Here is a 15048-nt window from a genome sequence, read left to right as displayed (position 1 = left end):
CCAGACCGGGTTTATAATCGCAAAATATCCTAGAAAGCAGACCATAAAGCGCATGAAGCTCAGTAGAGCCTCCGAGCCAGAGAATGACGTAGAGGAGGATTTCGGCAGCAAACTTGAGTTTTTTAAGAGTGCTTACTGAGGCAACATGTGTTAGGTACTTAGCCTTGCATTGCCATCGAGACTTGGAGAGTAACACCGATTATTCAGATCGAGCGCAGGATAATAGTACCTCATGACAGTAGAAGAAAAGAATTAAAAAAATTGAGAATGAGCGAGTTGCAGGTATGTACGACTGATTTTGTCTTCCGGCTATTCCCGAAGCGCCGCCCCAACTTGAGAGAATCGATTAACAGCGATTAACTATGATTGGCGCCGCGGGTCGACTCACTCCTCTTTGCTAACGTCTAACCTCCGTCGTCGTCGTTGAACGTGGGCACAAAATTATATGTGATTATTGAGCTGATGTTTCGGCCAATACTCCTATGTGAAAATTTGACACTTCGATCGCTTTCTGCGGGCAGAAAAACAACAACGGCAGTCTCAAGTTGCGATTACAAGCTCGTGGCGTTGTCGTTGCCCCACGTCACGTACAACGATGGAAAGTCTCGCTACATCTCCTGAGTAAGAGCTCAGATCCCTGCTCGTACTCGTTACATGCCTTTGCTGGACTCTGTGCCGACATGGACGGTCCTCATTGCTCTGCGACTATGCCTAGTATTCGGAAAGACACAGTCCACTGCTTACCGCTCTCGAATTATCCACGGTTATTGTTTGACCAGTGGATTGTGTAACGAAAAGGGTCACGATGGTCTTCATTACGATGAGCGTAACAGCTTTGTTGTAGGGCGTTTGATAGGGAGCATTCAGATGGGGAGCGTGAAGAGATGGAATGGGGTGTGGCTATTGGGGTGGATGGCCGATGCTTGATGAAGAAGGGCTCGTTTTCGAGGATTGAGTTGCCTCAAGAGTATAGGGCGGGCGAGTGGCTGCGAGTGGGCAGCGGGTTTGGGTCGTACGTCTCGTTAAAGAGTACATTGCACCGTATCTGAGAAACGCCGTATTCTGTACGCACAGTAAGCCAGAGTACTTACATAGTACCTCTAGTAACTGGTTTGATTATCAGTGGAACGAATGCGCGAGGTCGCTGCCGGCAGTGATAATGTGGACGGAGCACTTGGACTTCGACGAACCATTTCAAGACTCCCTAGGTAGCGCGTGCACCATAACTGTGCACCCAACTGATTTGTTGCTGGCCATGTCATGTCAGGTCTGCCTGTTGAGGTGTGAGGAAAGCAGATCGTCGAGCATGGATACGACTGGTCATTGTTAGAGCACATCGTTCGAGGTAGGGCTGGCAGAGAGGAAAAGCTTGACCGAAACTCTACGGTTCTTCGCCAGAGAGAGCAAAGTAGCACTGGGTCACTAACCCACTTAAAGCTCGTGATTCTGTGGCTGCTGCATCTGAAGCACATTCTCGAGTTACTCTATGGGGATACCGGTCGACACAATGCAAAAACCATGCGAGCCCGACGATCGCCACGACTGTGCGAGAAGGTAGTGATGTGGAACGTACATCTCCCATCAAATACGGCAAGCAGTCGTGCGTTCAGGCGGGGAAGGGCAGGGAAGGGCCTGTGGAATCGTACCCTTCTTGTATGGAAGGATTCATTCACGGATGATATTACGGTGACCATCACCAGGCCGCAGCTTTTGTCAAGTGACGAGGAAGCGAGGTCGGACCACGAAAATACCGGGGAGGGAAAGGAAGGAGGGCGACTTGAAGCAACTTCGAGAAACGGTCCTCAGGCTGATGGAACTCGTGATGGTTCAAACGGCTATTAGACATGTTCCTTGCGTCGGCCGCCATCGAAGCTAGCGGCAAGACGGGGGATGCCCATACCATTGTCCTCAGGTCCACGAGCATGCAGCACCACGAGCAGAAATTTCCTCTTCAGTCGTCTGCCGTTGAGGCTCGAGGAAAGGACTTGGCCAGCAAACCGGAGTAGATAAAAATGCGGGGAATTTGAAGGGCTTGGCAGGCGACGGAAGTTAGCGCAGCCGATTGGAAATTGATATGTTCGCGCCCCTTCCCACGTTTTCTCGGTCGATCGCTCCTTCAATCGTGTTCTTGACAGGTCAACACAAACCACCAGCTGCCAAATTATGTTCGCCTCTCCGACGCCACAATGCTCGCTGTGGTCTTGTGCAAACAAACAGACTTGTCATTTTAAAGAGGTACGAGGGGAGCAGGGGTTAGCTTGGAATTTGCGCTGCGGTTCGAGGCACCTTGGTTCACATGCGCATAAGTAAATCCGCCGACCTGGAGGCACAAGCACGGATATTCTCTCACATGTGGTTTCGCTGGCGAGCGAAACGGATGTTCAGCCGGGAGAGACGAGGCCATCCCCACATTCGTCACCCGATCACCCTCTTCTTTCTCTCGCACGCTTCCTCTAGATTGCTGATCGCGATACATATAAACAACGAACATGCACGGCTCCCCCTTCTTTCTCCTTTCCCCCATCGTCGTCGTCGTCTCTGACCGTGCTCGCGATGGACTCTTCCAAGCGTTTCAACGTTCGCATGGGTAAGAAGAAGACTCAGACGATCCATGCGAATCCTGGTGATTCCTCAGGCGACCACACCGAGCATGATTCGAATTCTCAACCAGCTAGGATGGCTCACAGACATGATCAGGAGACACCTTTGCCTCCCATCCCCAACGACCCAGCTAATCTCCAGCCCATTACCACGACTGGAGCCGGCGGTGCCAGAGCTACTTATACGCAGAACCAGACACAATCTCCGGTACACGCGTACGTCCTTTACCTTGCTGCTTAGTTTGGAATTCCGCTTGCACCCGCCTGTATCCGCACCACAATCGCTCCCGTCCCCACCGCCAAATCACCGCGGGTACACTGGCACTTGCATGGTATACCCGCACCGGCCCTGATCACCAGATCCTATGCTTGCTATCATACACCCCTGTTTCACCCTCGTCAGCTTTTAGGCAACTTCGTCCTATTAATGAATATAAGACATCCGCTCACCTCTCAAATTTTGTTTTTCTTTTCCCTATTATAGTTCGTCTTCCAACGGACCTACCTACGCCAAGGACAGTTCTCACCGTGACCGTCTGCGTACGACACCAGCTTTGACCTCGAGTCCCGTCGAACATTCAAGGTCCGTGCTTCTCTCATCTAACGAACTTTGAGCTACATTCATCTTACCATAAACTCTTCATGTGCGACATAGAACCACACAGGACAATTCCACGAACGCCATGCCCGTTCCCGCGACGTACGTATTTCCTCACATCTTTGCACCTTCCTTAAATTCGCAGTTCCTAATGACAACCACCCATGTCGATATTGAAATTCAGACACGCTTCTCAGTCGCCACCCCTCACTCACCAAAAATCCAAAGGCCTAATTAGCCGCCTAGGCACGAAATTGCGCCCCTCCACCACCGAGTCTGCAACCGCCAACGCCCCGACCGCCTTCCATAACCCGTTCTCTTCCCACTCTCATTCCGGACCCGATACACATGACCCAAACTCAAATCCAAACGTCGCTGTGAAGCGCAAACCCACACGAACTCGCATCCTCCACGCGCCACCCCTTGACAACGCATTCACACCGGAAGCTCGTGCTGCTGCTTTACGTGCGAGAGGCTTGATTCCGCAGAAACCGCTCTCGAAACTTGAGGAGGATGAGAATCGACGGTTGGCGATTTTGAAGCCTCGGGAGGGTGCTGGAGGCACGGGTGAAGGTGGCGACTCCGAGGCCAGGAAGATGGCGGAGATGTGGAGGGCGAGGAACAGTCTGAGTGGGTCTGAAGGGGCTGGGTCGGGCGGTGGCGAAGGTGGACAGGCAGACGATCAAGGCAAGGAACCGTCATTGTCTGTGTCCTTCCTTTCTGGGAGCCAAGTCTCGGATACTGACATACTCTCCATTTCCTTTCCCGATGTCCATTTCTAACAGGAAAGCCGCTCCCGCCCCGTCCTTGAAGGACACCGCCAGTGTTGACGTTCCCACGCCACCTCCTGCTGTCCCAGAGAAGTCCAAGGCTCGCAGTACTACCGCACCCACACCCACATCTCCATCTAGTTCCCCAAAGTCAAAGCGGACACCCCCTATCCCTCCCACGCCTACCGCTGCCGTCACTCAAATTGAGACACTGCGGGCACGATCAAGCTCTAGCACCGACAGCACGCAGAAAGTTACGCAGTGGTTACAGTATCATGGGTCTACCGGCACTACTACGCCCACACGATCAAAAAGCCAGACTCTGGAACCAATACAACCTCTCCCAACGACGTCATCTTCCTCGTTGAGGACAGCGACGCCCGGTGCTATCACCCCCAATCCCCGCGACACCACCAAATCTTCTGTTCCTAAATCATCACTGGCCACGCCTCCACAAAGTCCGACATCTACGCACCTGCAGCCGCCCTCTCGTTCATCTTCGCGTCGTGAGCCTGGCTCTCCCAGAGCTCGGAAGGCCTCTCTCCCTACGCCTGCTTCGTCGCCTTCCGGGCCTCTACCGCCTGTTCCTACAACTATCTCTCCCTCCAATTCTACCTCTCCTATCGCACAATTCTTTACCTCTTCGGATACACTCAACCTCACCCTCACAGGCGTTGGCGGCCCAGGTACCTCGCCCGACGACTCCGAACATGCGCTCTCTGGATCTTATTCGAGCCAGACGATGCCCTCGCTCGTCGAGTCCACGCCGTCTAACGTTTCGCATGTCTCGCGTATCTCGCAGAGCACAACAAACTCGAGTATGCCTGCGACGCCGTCGATAGGCGCCCCGAGTCTTAGCTTCCACGGTCATTCCACCAATCCGACCTCTGGATCAGGCTTGGGCGCATCTCTTTCGAAAAAGCCCACTGACCGGAGCAGCAGCCAGTCGCCGAGTCGGAAGGGTAGAGGAACTGCTGGACCTGTTATTGTTGAAGGCTCGGAGACTCCTCCTCTGGATCTTGGTATGAACGAGAAGATCGATCGCGTCCTTGAGGCTTCGGACCAGTGTATCCTCGAAGACCAAGAATTCGGCATTTTAGCACCTCCACCACCTCCTTTGCCGACTACTACTACTCCTTCCGCCACCAACGAATCGTCTACGTCACTCCGTCTTGCACCGCCTTCGGACTCTGCTGATCGCCCAAAATCATTCGGTATCTTCTCGTCGTCCACGAAGGAGCGTACCGGGATTCCTCCCTCGACTTCGGACCCTCAGACTCGCAAGATGAGCAAATAGCTTTCGTTCGGAAACTTGAGAAGAGCGGTCAGCGGTGCGGTGAGGCCTAAAGCCCTGTTCGTGGACGTGAATAAACAGACACTGCCTCCGCCGCTGAAGAGTGCGGGTGCTTTGTCGGAGGGTGCGACCGGGCGGAGGGAGTATCCCGCTACTGCATCGGGAAGGGTAGGTGGAGGCGCGGCACCACCATCTGCTTGGAGTACTGGTGGCGGTAGCGGCGGGAGTTCGAGGAGGACGGGGACGGGCGTGGGGCCGAGGGTGCCAAGGGCGGCGGTGGCGCCGACGATCCATAGCCATGGGACGATCGCGGATCAGGTTAGGGGGGTGGAGGACGAGGAGAGCAGGAGGTTGAGTGAGATGGCGTTCTTGGGATAGTGTTGCTGCTCGCTCTTGACCTGAACAAGCCTCCGATTGTATTGAAGAGTCGCTCTACTTGTTTCTCTACCGTTGATCTATCCTTTGGGCTGATCTAGTTTAGCCTATGTCGAATCTTGGATCACAATTTTACGTCCCTCGTTTGTACTTTTTTGATCCACCACGTATCCGTGTTCACCGTCCTCTCGTTTTCCGTCTTCGCGTCGATACTCCGCTATCCATCACCTTACACTAATCACTGGTACTGGCGTCTCACCACACTTCATAATCACAATGCGAACTCTTGCGTTACCGATATTACCCTCATTGATTCGGGATCTCTTTACTTTGCGCCTTTTCTATCTGGAGTTTTCTCCCCTCCGTCCTATCCTTCTTTCCATGGTTTCCCTTGTTCTTCACTCCAATTCCGTATCTCGCTCTCGTGGAACACATATTTAATTTTACCTTTCTGTAAGTTACTTCCCTATCACCAAATTCTGACATGAGTGCTTTGGAGGACCCGAGTCTCGGCTTGGAGCAACGTACAGGACAATGAACAAAGTTTCGGGGACTCTGGAATGGCAGGACGGTGCGTGCAGTGTGGCGCAAACACGATGTGGCGCCACATCATCGCAAGCTCCGACCGGCAATCTCCATGATGACCCGACGAACGACTCATCGCACAGGCTTTGCAAAGCGCCCGACGTGCAGCACTTCCCCTCTACCCCCTCGTCTCTTCCTCGCTCGCAGGCCTCAGGCCGCTCTACGCACCCAAAAGACAGACAAGGGCTAGCTTTAGGACAGCTCTACCGCAGTCAATATGCCTAAGGTGCGTACTTCCGTGGCGTGGAGGCCCGATGTGTGATATTGATCGAATTTTTCATCTGTAATATAGAACAAGGGAAAGGTCAGCTTCGTTCTTACTGAGCCCTTTACCATCCCTCTCTAATAGATATCTTCGAACATTCTCCTTGGATGCGCGCACTCTTTCCCTTCTGGCGATGCGACGGTCAAATCGGCGTGGGATGCGGGTGCGGATGTGGCTATGGAATTATTGGTGGATCGATGTGGCGGAGATTAGGGAGGCAAGAACCGGAGAAGAGGAAAGAACGAGAACGACGATGACAAGCGCGAGCTTGTCTTCCGTGAGGATGGGCAGGAATACGCTCAGGTGACGAAGATGTTGGGGAACGGACGATTGGAGGCGACTTGCTTCGACGGGGAGAAGCGGTTGGCCCATATTCGGGGCAAGATGCGGAAGAAGGTACGTTTTGACGCTTGGTCTTCGTAGACGCCCATCCTCCCAACATCTAATCTTCTGTCATGTACTATGTTGTGACTGACAATACTGGTTGCTGCTCGGTTTGTTGCGGATCTTTAGGTCTGGATTAACCAGGGAGACATCGTGCTCCTTTCGCTGCGAGACTTCCAAGATGACAAGGCAGATGTCATCGTGAAATACACCGCTGACGAGGCTCGCAATCGTGAGTCATATCTCATAATCTCTTCTGTCCCAGTGAATCTAAGTTTTTTGCACTCACAGTGAAAGCCTACGGCGAGTTGCCCGAGAATGCCAAGATCAACGAGACGGATACGTTCGGTGAAGAGGAGGGCGAATGCACGTTCGAGTTCGGTGACGAGGGCGAGGTCGATATCGACGACATTTAACGGTCTCACTTTCTCTTGCGTTCCGCTATCTCTTTCTGGAGGTGAGCATCGCCCTACCTTTGTTGATTTTGATAGCCTCTTATTTAGTATTTGTGCTGATTGGTCTTCTGCAACGGACAGCTCTGTATCACAACTGCGTTTCTCATGTGTTATTGTTTTTGTGTCCATTATTCTCACTGTTGACTAGTCACGCAATCGCTTGTTCTGCAAGTATATCATTTGCGTCTCCTACAATCTACGTGTGAAGTATGTGTGGCTAGAAGAAACATATGTGTGTCCATAATCAAGAAGTAGGAAAGAATAAGCTTAATCAAAATGTCCCGAGTGGCGGTTGGCATAAATATCGCCACATCCTCCTACCCATCACAGCTCCTGCTCCAGCCTCCTCAGGGTCAAGCTCAGGGTGCTCATTTCGGGCATGCAACCCTTCTCGTGCATCATCCAATTCGCTATGTGGGTAGCACGATGCTTGACCGCCGTATGAAGCAGCGCCGGAGTCACCTTCACCCTATCCTCCATCTTCCGTTTCTTCGCGCCCGACGCCACGTTCTCATCGTCCCCCTTCTCTGGCGTCCCACCCATCAAGGCCGCATTAACACCCTCGTCGCACCCCGCTCTACGGCCGGGGCTTGATGATCGAGGGACAGACGAAGGTGTATACGTGGATGGTGTGTGTCCTCGTTCGACCAACATCTTTACTAGCCCGAGATCGTGCATCTGGATCGCCACATCGACCGCTATCGCTCGCTTCAGCCTCGGATCCGCACCGTGCTCCAGCAGGAACGCAATCAGAGGCACGAAGTCCGCCAAAACAGCCTTCGTCAGAGCGTAGCCATCGTGCGCGTTCGTACTCGGTTTCGGGATCTTCGGGTGGCTATATAGGAACTTCAAGAACGGTAATGGGTCGTGACCTTCCTTCAAGGGTAAGTCTCCTGGCCTTTTCTGGCTCAACGAGCGGAATAGTCGTCGAGGAAGATCAGGGGGTGTGGATAGTAGGTGAGGGTGGGATGTTATGAGAGGGTGGGATAGGAGGGCCGAGATGACGGGTTGTGTGGCGAGGGGATAGCAGAGGATATGGCTCAAGAGGGAGGGGTGGTATGATTTCGTTGCGTCGAGTTCTTGATGTCTACCGAAGAGATATGTTGCGTGGACTGAGTGTGGTGCATGCCTGTAGACCGCATAGAGGTGTTTGCAGGTGAGTGGCAGGTGTTCCGACAAGGCGAAGAAGTGAATTTCATAGAGCAACTGTATATGATACAAATGAATGAGCGCTTCAGCAACATGTAACCAACCTCAGAAGACAAAATATGAGTAAAAACCTCGACTGGAAGTGTTGCCAAAGATTTTGGAGAGAAAGCCATTGTCGTTGTCGAAAGTGGCTAATGACTTGTCAGCGCCGCATCTGACATGAGAAAATCCGATAAGCGTGCGACGCGTCTCGGGTCAAGGAGCGAGAGGGTCCGACAGATTGGCGCACACTGTTTTGTTCGCATTGAAGGTCCGGTTAGAGCGGCGCCTGAACTCCCTGAACCGCTGACGAGGCTCTTCGCGCTCACGGGATTCGACTTGGCTCCGACGCGTCGTTCCCCATTTTCCGCATCATCGACTTACAACGCGTCCACACTGCCTAGAACCCTATTCTTACCTATAAAAGCCAGGCAAAATCATGCTGAATAATTACTTGCAACCTTTTTCCCCGCCCCGACCCACACATTCAATCGCCCACCCCTTTCCAAGAACAAACCATTGTCGTTGTCTCAGCAATGGCTGCCCCGAACCCAAACAAGTGAGTGGCCTGCACACGTCGGATATAATCATGCTTCTAACAGCCATACTATAGCAATATTACCCAGTGGCTTGCACCCAACGACGGTGGACGCTGGATTCTTAGGACTTACGCTATGAGAGATTACAATGTGAGTATCTCAGTCTCGTGGATGTGTAGTTCTATCATGCACATTCTGTGTCGGCTTACCCACGCACCAACTCAGCTTGCTGCCCGCGACCTGGACTCCATTCTTCCCAGAGAGATCAACCCGAATCCTTATGGCGGCCCGTATACTGAACTTATGTACAACGAGAACGACGTCGCGCAGTTGGCTGGAAACCTCAATGCCGTCCTCTTTACGGATACGAGCGCGAATTCACCCTTGGCAGCGCGTTCTGGGCAGGAGATCTCGAGATTCGAGGCTATGAATGTTTACAGAGTAAGCTCATTCAAATAATCTACTGTCCTTGTACTGAACATCGTTCTGTCTCAGCTCACAAGCTGCCAGCTGAACCGCATCATGCCCATTCGGATCGAGGTGAACCCAAATCCCAACAGTCATGTTGGGTTCATCCAGTACTATAACGAAAGTGACGTCTCGGTATGTGTTCTTGCTCCTAGCATGATTGGTTTCTGTTTACATTTTCCTCACCGACTGATTTGGCACTTCCGTCTGTCTAGACGCTCTACAACACCATCGAGCATGCCGCTGCCAACCCAACATCCCCCGGGCCACCCATTCCCTACAACCCGCCGGCCCCTCCCGATTTCCAAGGGAGCATTTGAGTGACATCTCGCAAATAGTTCGTCTCTCGGTTTCTTCGTTCGATGGTGAATGCGTACTAATCTCTCCTTTTGACCGCATGTTCGTAGTGCCCATTTTTTTCTCTCTACTTGATGATTCACTCTACTCGTTATGTTGTTGTATATGTTCCATATATTTCTCCTATCTCTCCATAAAAACATAAAAGCACTTTTTCTAGAAATACAAAATCCTATTCGTTTTTACTCGTAAAAACAATCATTAACAAATGTCGCAAGGACTATTGGCTGGAAGGTCGAGTGGTCTAGACGATGTGTGGTCATCGACCCTTCTGGGGCCAGCAAGGGTGAAAATCACACCTGAGGGCAAGCCCTTGTACAATCACTGGGGTCCCATTTTCGAGGAGCGCCCTCGAAGTCTTTGTGGGGCTTGTGGGTCCATGTGGATCCCCATCTTTTGCAAGCGGGATTATGAAGCCATGGTGAGACCTAGGACCGATCGCTCGGTACCTACGTGTCCGAACACGTACTTTCAGAACCTTGACTGTGGCGTCAACGTTTCGCTGCATCAACGTTGACGGTTGAATCTTCAATCAACGCTGAATCATCCTCAGTAATATTTACGGTCCTGCTTATTGAGAAATATTTGTAAGACAGATATCGTCCTGACTACACACGACTCTCGCGTCGAATCTTCATCTGCAAGTATGAGGCTGTTTTGTTATTGCTGGTATGAAAGTAGCGAACACAGAGAGTGAGAACACGGGGCCACCGCCACCACGCCAGTAAAATAGAACGTCCGAGATGCTCCGCGGCAGCTCGCACTCTGTTTATCTCTACGTTTTCCTTCCCTGAGGCCTGAGGTCTGAACCTTGAACTCGAATCATTCCTCAAGGCGAGCTGGTGGCTGGTCCATTTGAAGAGAGCTCTACGTGCTACTGCCGGCTCGGTTTCGCTGGGCCTTTGCTGGGACTGGTTCACGACTCGTCTAAGTACCTGAATCTTGACGTCGCTCGACTTTTTGGATCCCCTTTGACGACCGTACTGGCTCTGTAGGACCGTTCGAACCACTGGCATTCCCGTTCCGAATTGAACCACTACAACATGCTGAAAAGTTTACATCCATATCCATCTCCCTAACATCCCGGCGGCCCGCCGCACCGTCTGATGTTGTTTTCCACCAATCATCCGAACGGAAACATGGCACGATCCGTATGATAATAGTGCGGACCCGCCGACCGTTGTCTGCACTTTGTTCCGCAGACCGACTTTGAGGCTGGTTCGACGCGGACGCGCGGAAGTCCTGATCCAGAATTGTCAATCCCTGGGCCGCCTACCAACAGCTACTTTAGGCGATGTTTCCATTTCTGGTATCCTTCCGGTCAATGATGTCAACTCGCTGACCTCGCACTGTACATGTGTGTTCTTTGTATGGGACTGCATATGGACTAGCGTACACACGACATTTCGTTTCCCAGTGGCAATGACTCAAGATGATTTGCTGTCCCTCCGCCGCCGTCGAGGCTCCTCCGATCTCTCTCGCAGTTCTCGTTTAGGCTCGTTCAATTGCCGTCTACGGCGACACGACCATCTTACTATAAAAGCCGGGCATGCATACATGCTGAAGATGAAGATAGCTTCCTGTCTCCCGGTTTTTCTCCTCCTGCGTCTCAAACACCCACCTACGACAGTAGACCGCTATTGGTATCTCAACTCGGATGTCCGCCATGAACATAACCAAGTAAGTGGCCTGCACACTTAGACATAGGCCTTCGCCCAACAGTCATGTTACAGCACCGCTATTTTGCTCGCGCCTGACGACGGTGGGCGCTGGATCCTCAGGACCTACGCCATGAAGAAATATAACGTGAGTAGCCTGTTCACATTGAAATAATGAACCTCTATCTACGTGTCATTGCTTCCCTTCATTCGTATCTGACAGTGTCATTTTTAGCTGGCTGCGAGCGACCTCGACTCTATCCTGCCCAGATCCAGCGAACCAAACCGCTACGGAAGTCGTTGGACCGAACTCAAGTACAATGAGAGCGACGTCGTAGAACTAGCAGCGCGCCTAAATGCGGTTCTTTTCACCGGCAACGCGCCATTGGCGATGACAGTTGGTCCGGAGATAGCGAGACTTGACGCTATGATACAATATAAAGTACGTGCATTCGTTGGCTTATATCTTCAGTGCAGGCATTGAAGACCGCTCGTTTCTAGATCACGAACTGTCAGATGGATAGAATCCAGCCCGTTAGGATCGAAGTGGACCCGGACCCTAACAGCTCTACGGGCTTCATCAAGTACTACAACCAAAGTGACGTAGTGGTATGTTCTCTCTACATCTCCTCCTGATGTCGATTACATCTTGATTCACTCAACATTCGATCCCATTTAGGCCCTTTCCAATCAAATTTGGAATGCCGCCACTCATCCGACTTGTCATGGACAACCCATTCCATTCGACCCCTTCGCCTCGCCCAGTGACGATGTCGACATGGAATTTTGAGTGTTTCGCGACTGCAAAGGACTTCATTTTTCTGGCCTAGTCTCCCAGCGTATTCCCCTTTCCTCTGCGCACTAGTGGCGCCGTCAACTTCTCTTCCATCGACTTCTCACATCTTCCCTGTTTGGTCCGATTCTTCTGTGATACTTGTCCATGTACGATATAGTTCAGTGAGGTCTGCAAGTTTCTAGCAGATGCTCGGTTTTGTGGCTGAGTGAGGGGGCGAAGCTCTTCCACAAAGTCTACCTCATTTGCTCCAAATGTATGATCAGGAACCGTCACGGTCTCCATTCGCTCGTCTGAATGAGGTCAAGTTTCGTCAGTGTACACAGTTAGTATGACTAGCTGTCGCCAATTTCAAGTTCAAGCTGAGGCTCAAGGAGGAATTGTCGCTCTCCGATTTCGTACCTCGGACCCATACTTATGTTGCAGGGCATCTGTACAAGAACGCATCTGTGCATATATCTTCTCGCGCAATTGTATGGCACTCTGCATATCGCCAGGTCTGATTTAAGTGTCCAGCGGCGGCCTCCGAGCTCGATCAAAGACCGATCAAAAAGAACGGTGGGCCTCAGTGGCCGGACCCCGGATACTTTGTTGGTCCACGCTTTTTCCCCTTGTGCCTGTACGTTTAGCTCTATTGTTCTCCGGGTATATATATGACGCCTTCATGCGGAATCTCCCGGTACGTGAGGCTCACTGCGTCCGACAGCGTCCGACCCATCGGCCCTTGTGAGCATCTTCGAATATTTAGACCATGCGTTTACACAAGAGCTCCAGGCAAGCTCCTGGCGGGGACGCTGGAGATTGTTCGAATCCGAGGCAATGCGTGAGCATAGTACACCGCCACTGATCAGAACATCTATGTATAGAACGGATCTAAGATGCGCGCTCGGACTTGTCGCATCTCCCCGAAATCTCCCAGGTTCATGTGTGCAAATTCATCGCCTTCACGGGCTCTTCCATCCTTCGTGGAGGAGGCCTCTCTTCCGAATCATTCGAACTCTCACTCTTCAGCAGCTTCATGTGTAGTATCCTGGTCATCTCAGTTCTGGGCGCTCGGACATCCTCGCGTCTTCTCTTGGGTTTTCTCATGTCAGAAATGGGCTATCATTCTACGAAGCACTTTCTCCGTGGACTTCGACTTTGTGGGCTGCTCGAGTCACCTCGACACGGAGCAATTTCCCATACATATTTTATATTCTTGGCTATGTGATATGATTAGCCTGTTCTCGCTAACGAACGCGCACTTTTACTAAGTGCATGTGTAGCGCCTGTGCAGATGTAGCCATGTCAGTGACTCGGGGACTTGGATCATGATGCTTCGAAACTACCGATCCCTGAACATTTAGAGGGTAGCATGTGCTTCTTGCACAGCCATACCTGCCCTATGTGTGTTACTATAGGGTCCACTAGCGCCCCACAAATTTCATTTGTGGGTAAAGAAGGTGTGTCCCTCGCGACTTCCCGTGGTTGATTTCGTTTCACTTTCCCTAATCGAGCGTTACTAGGATGCGAGAAGACCCCGTTCGAGGCCTCCCACCCTAGGTATAAAACGGAGCAGCTACCCTGAAAAAAATTCAAGCTCTCTCTCATCTACCACTTTCTTCAGGCATCCTCTCGCTTCTTCCACTGCCAGCCATCTCTTATTCACAACTGCCTACATTTCGATGTCTGCTACAAACACATCCCAGTAGTAAGACCATTGCTCAAGACATGCAAGCCCTTTTTACTCACATAGACCTCCCGCAGCACCAGCACCACAGTCTGGCTCGCGCCTTCCAACAGTGGGCGTTGGATTTTCAAGACACAGGCCAGGGAGTTATGGGACGTAAGTTGATTACCCTTCGTTTCACAGTCCAAGTACTCTCACACACAGCTCATGACGTGCATTCTCAGCTCGCTGGTGGCGACCTCGACTCTATCCTTCCAAGGTCCATTGCACCAAATCGGCACGGTGGTCCATGGAACGAATACAAGTATAACGAGAGCGACGTTGCGAACTTGTCCGTGCGGCTGAACAGAGAGACATTCACGGATGTAAGCGCGAATGCTCCATTGGCCCCACGACTTGGTCCGGAGATCAAGAGGGATGACGCTATGAGCGAGTTCAGGGTATGTGGTCTTGTTGATTCTCCGTTCAGCACAATTCCTGACGGCTGTCTTCTTCTAGCTTGAGGATTACCAGACGAACCGTATCATGCCCGTTAGAATGGAGATATGCCCGGACCCTGACAATAGCACGAGATACTACAACCGGATCGACGTGGTGTTTTTTTTGTTCAGCTGTTGCTGGCTGAGTCATTTCTACTTCTATTAAGTACACCGCTTGATTGGCTGACTATTATACATTATAGGCGCTCTACGACAGGATTGAGAATGCCGCTGCTAACCCGACGTGCAACGGGCAGCGTATCCCCTTTGACCTTCTCACCTTGGCACCAGACAAGTCGCAAAACGGTGCGCACCCGTGAGCACCGCATTGGTAGCACATGTTAGTCCTATCTGGTTTTGTCGTTCCGGTTCTATGGAAAGCTCACACACAGTGCTTTCAAGCAGAATTCCTGTGGCGCTCTTAGCAGTGGATCCCGTCTCGATGTTTTAGGTTTCTCCTTCTGGATTGTTTCGTCTCTCGTATTTTTCATGAGATGCCCATGTATTCCAATGTTTTTGTTGCGATGATATGATTGTTTTCTCGTCGCAACAGTGTCTGCTGATACACATA

General features: G+C 51.6%; 7 protein-coding genes across 7 annotated transcripts; 6 read left to right on the top strand and 1 right to left on the bottom strand.

The window, feature by feature from the left end:
* Positions 1-522: 522 nt before the first annotated feature.
* On the top strand, positions 523-1070 carry STEHIDRAFT_118279 (uncharacterized protein). The gene has a single exon (XM_007299872.1). The coding sequence runs from the start codon at positions 655-657 to the stop codon at positions 925-927; it is 273 nt and encodes a 90-aa protein (XP_007299934.1). The 5' UTR covers positions 523-654; the 3' UTR covers positions 928-1070.
* Positions 1071-2553: 1483 nt separating this feature from the next.
* Positions 2554-5265, top strand: STEHIDRAFT_128109 (uncharacterized protein; the record flags this gene model as incomplete). The annotated part of the gene is made up of 5 exons (XM_007299871.1): positions 2554-2816; positions 3085-3183; positions 3256-3300; positions 3383-3901; positions 3984-5265. The coding sequence occupies 5 exons, from the start codon at positions 2554-2556 to the stop codon at positions 5263-5265; spliced, it is 2208 nt and encodes a 735-aa protein (XP_007299933.1).
* A 753-nt stretch (positions 5266-6018) lies between these two features.
* STEHIDRAFT_128108 (nucleic acid-binding protein) lies at positions 6019-7287 on the top strand (the record flags this gene model as incomplete). Its single annotated transcript, XM_007299870.1, has 4 exons — positions 6019-6021; positions 6701-6883; positions 7001-7103; positions 7163-7287. The coding sequence occupies 4 exons, from the start codon at positions 6019-6021 to the stop codon at positions 7285-7287; spliced, it is 414 nt and encodes a 137-aa protein (XP_007299932.1).
* Positions 7288-7650: 363 nt separating this feature from the next.
* STEHIDRAFT_152800 (uncharacterized protein) lies at positions 7651-8648 on the bottom strand (the record flags this gene model as incomplete). Its single annotated transcript, XM_007299869.1, has 2 exons — positions 7651-8532; positions 8607-8648. 2 exons carry the CDS (start codon positions 8646-8648, stop codon positions 7651-7653), a joined length of 924 nt encoding a protein of 307 aa, XP_007299931.1.
* Positions 8649-9027: 379 nt separating this feature from the next.
* Positions 9028-10013, top strand: STEHIDRAFT_136950 (uncharacterized protein). Its single transcript, XM_007299868.1, has 6 exons — positions 9028-9073; positions 9128-9203; positions 9279-9494; positions 9549-9656; positions 9737-9858; positions 9929-10013. The coding sequence occupies exons 1-5, from the start codon at positions 9051-9053 to the stop codon at positions 9839-9841; spliced, it is 528 nt and encodes a 175-aa protein (XP_007299930.1). The 5' UTR covers positions 9028-9050; the 3' UTR covers positions 9842-9858; positions 9929-10013.
* A 1522-nt stretch (positions 10014-11535) lies between these two features.
* STEHIDRAFT_152798 (uncharacterized protein) lies at positions 11536-12326 on the top strand (the record flags this gene model as incomplete). Its single annotated transcript, XM_007299867.1, has 5 exons — positions 11536-11558; positions 11612-11684; positions 11772-11978; positions 12038-12145; positions 12216-12326. 5 exons carry the CDS (start codon positions 11536-11538, stop codon positions 12324-12326), a joined length of 522 nt encoding a protein of 173 aa, XP_007299929.1.
* A 1667-nt stretch (positions 12327-13993) lies between these two features.
* Positions 13994-14974, top strand: STEHIDRAFT_165520 (uncharacterized protein; the record flags this gene model as incomplete). Its single annotated transcript, XM_007299866.1, has 5 exons — positions 13994-14019; positions 14076-14154; positions 14223-14438; positions 14497-14817; positions 14883-14974. 4 exons carry the CDS (start codon positions 13994-13996, stop codon positions 14641-14643), a joined length of 468 nt encoding a protein of 155 aa, XP_007299928.1. The 3' UTR covers positions 14644-14817; positions 14883-14974.
* Positions 14975-15048: the final 74 nt, after the last annotated feature.

This window comes from Stereum hirsutum, assembly GCF_000264905.1.
Source record: "Stereum hirsutum FP-91666 SS1 unplaced genomic scaffold STEHIscaffold_2, whole genome shotgun sequence".
Classification (NCBI taxonomy): Eukaryota; Fungi; Basidiomycota; class Agaricomycetes; order Russulales; family Stereaceae; genus Stereum; species Stereum hirsutum.
The sequence above is the reverse complement of the archived record's forward strand: the minus strand, read 5'-3'. Positions and strand labels throughout refer to the sequence as shown.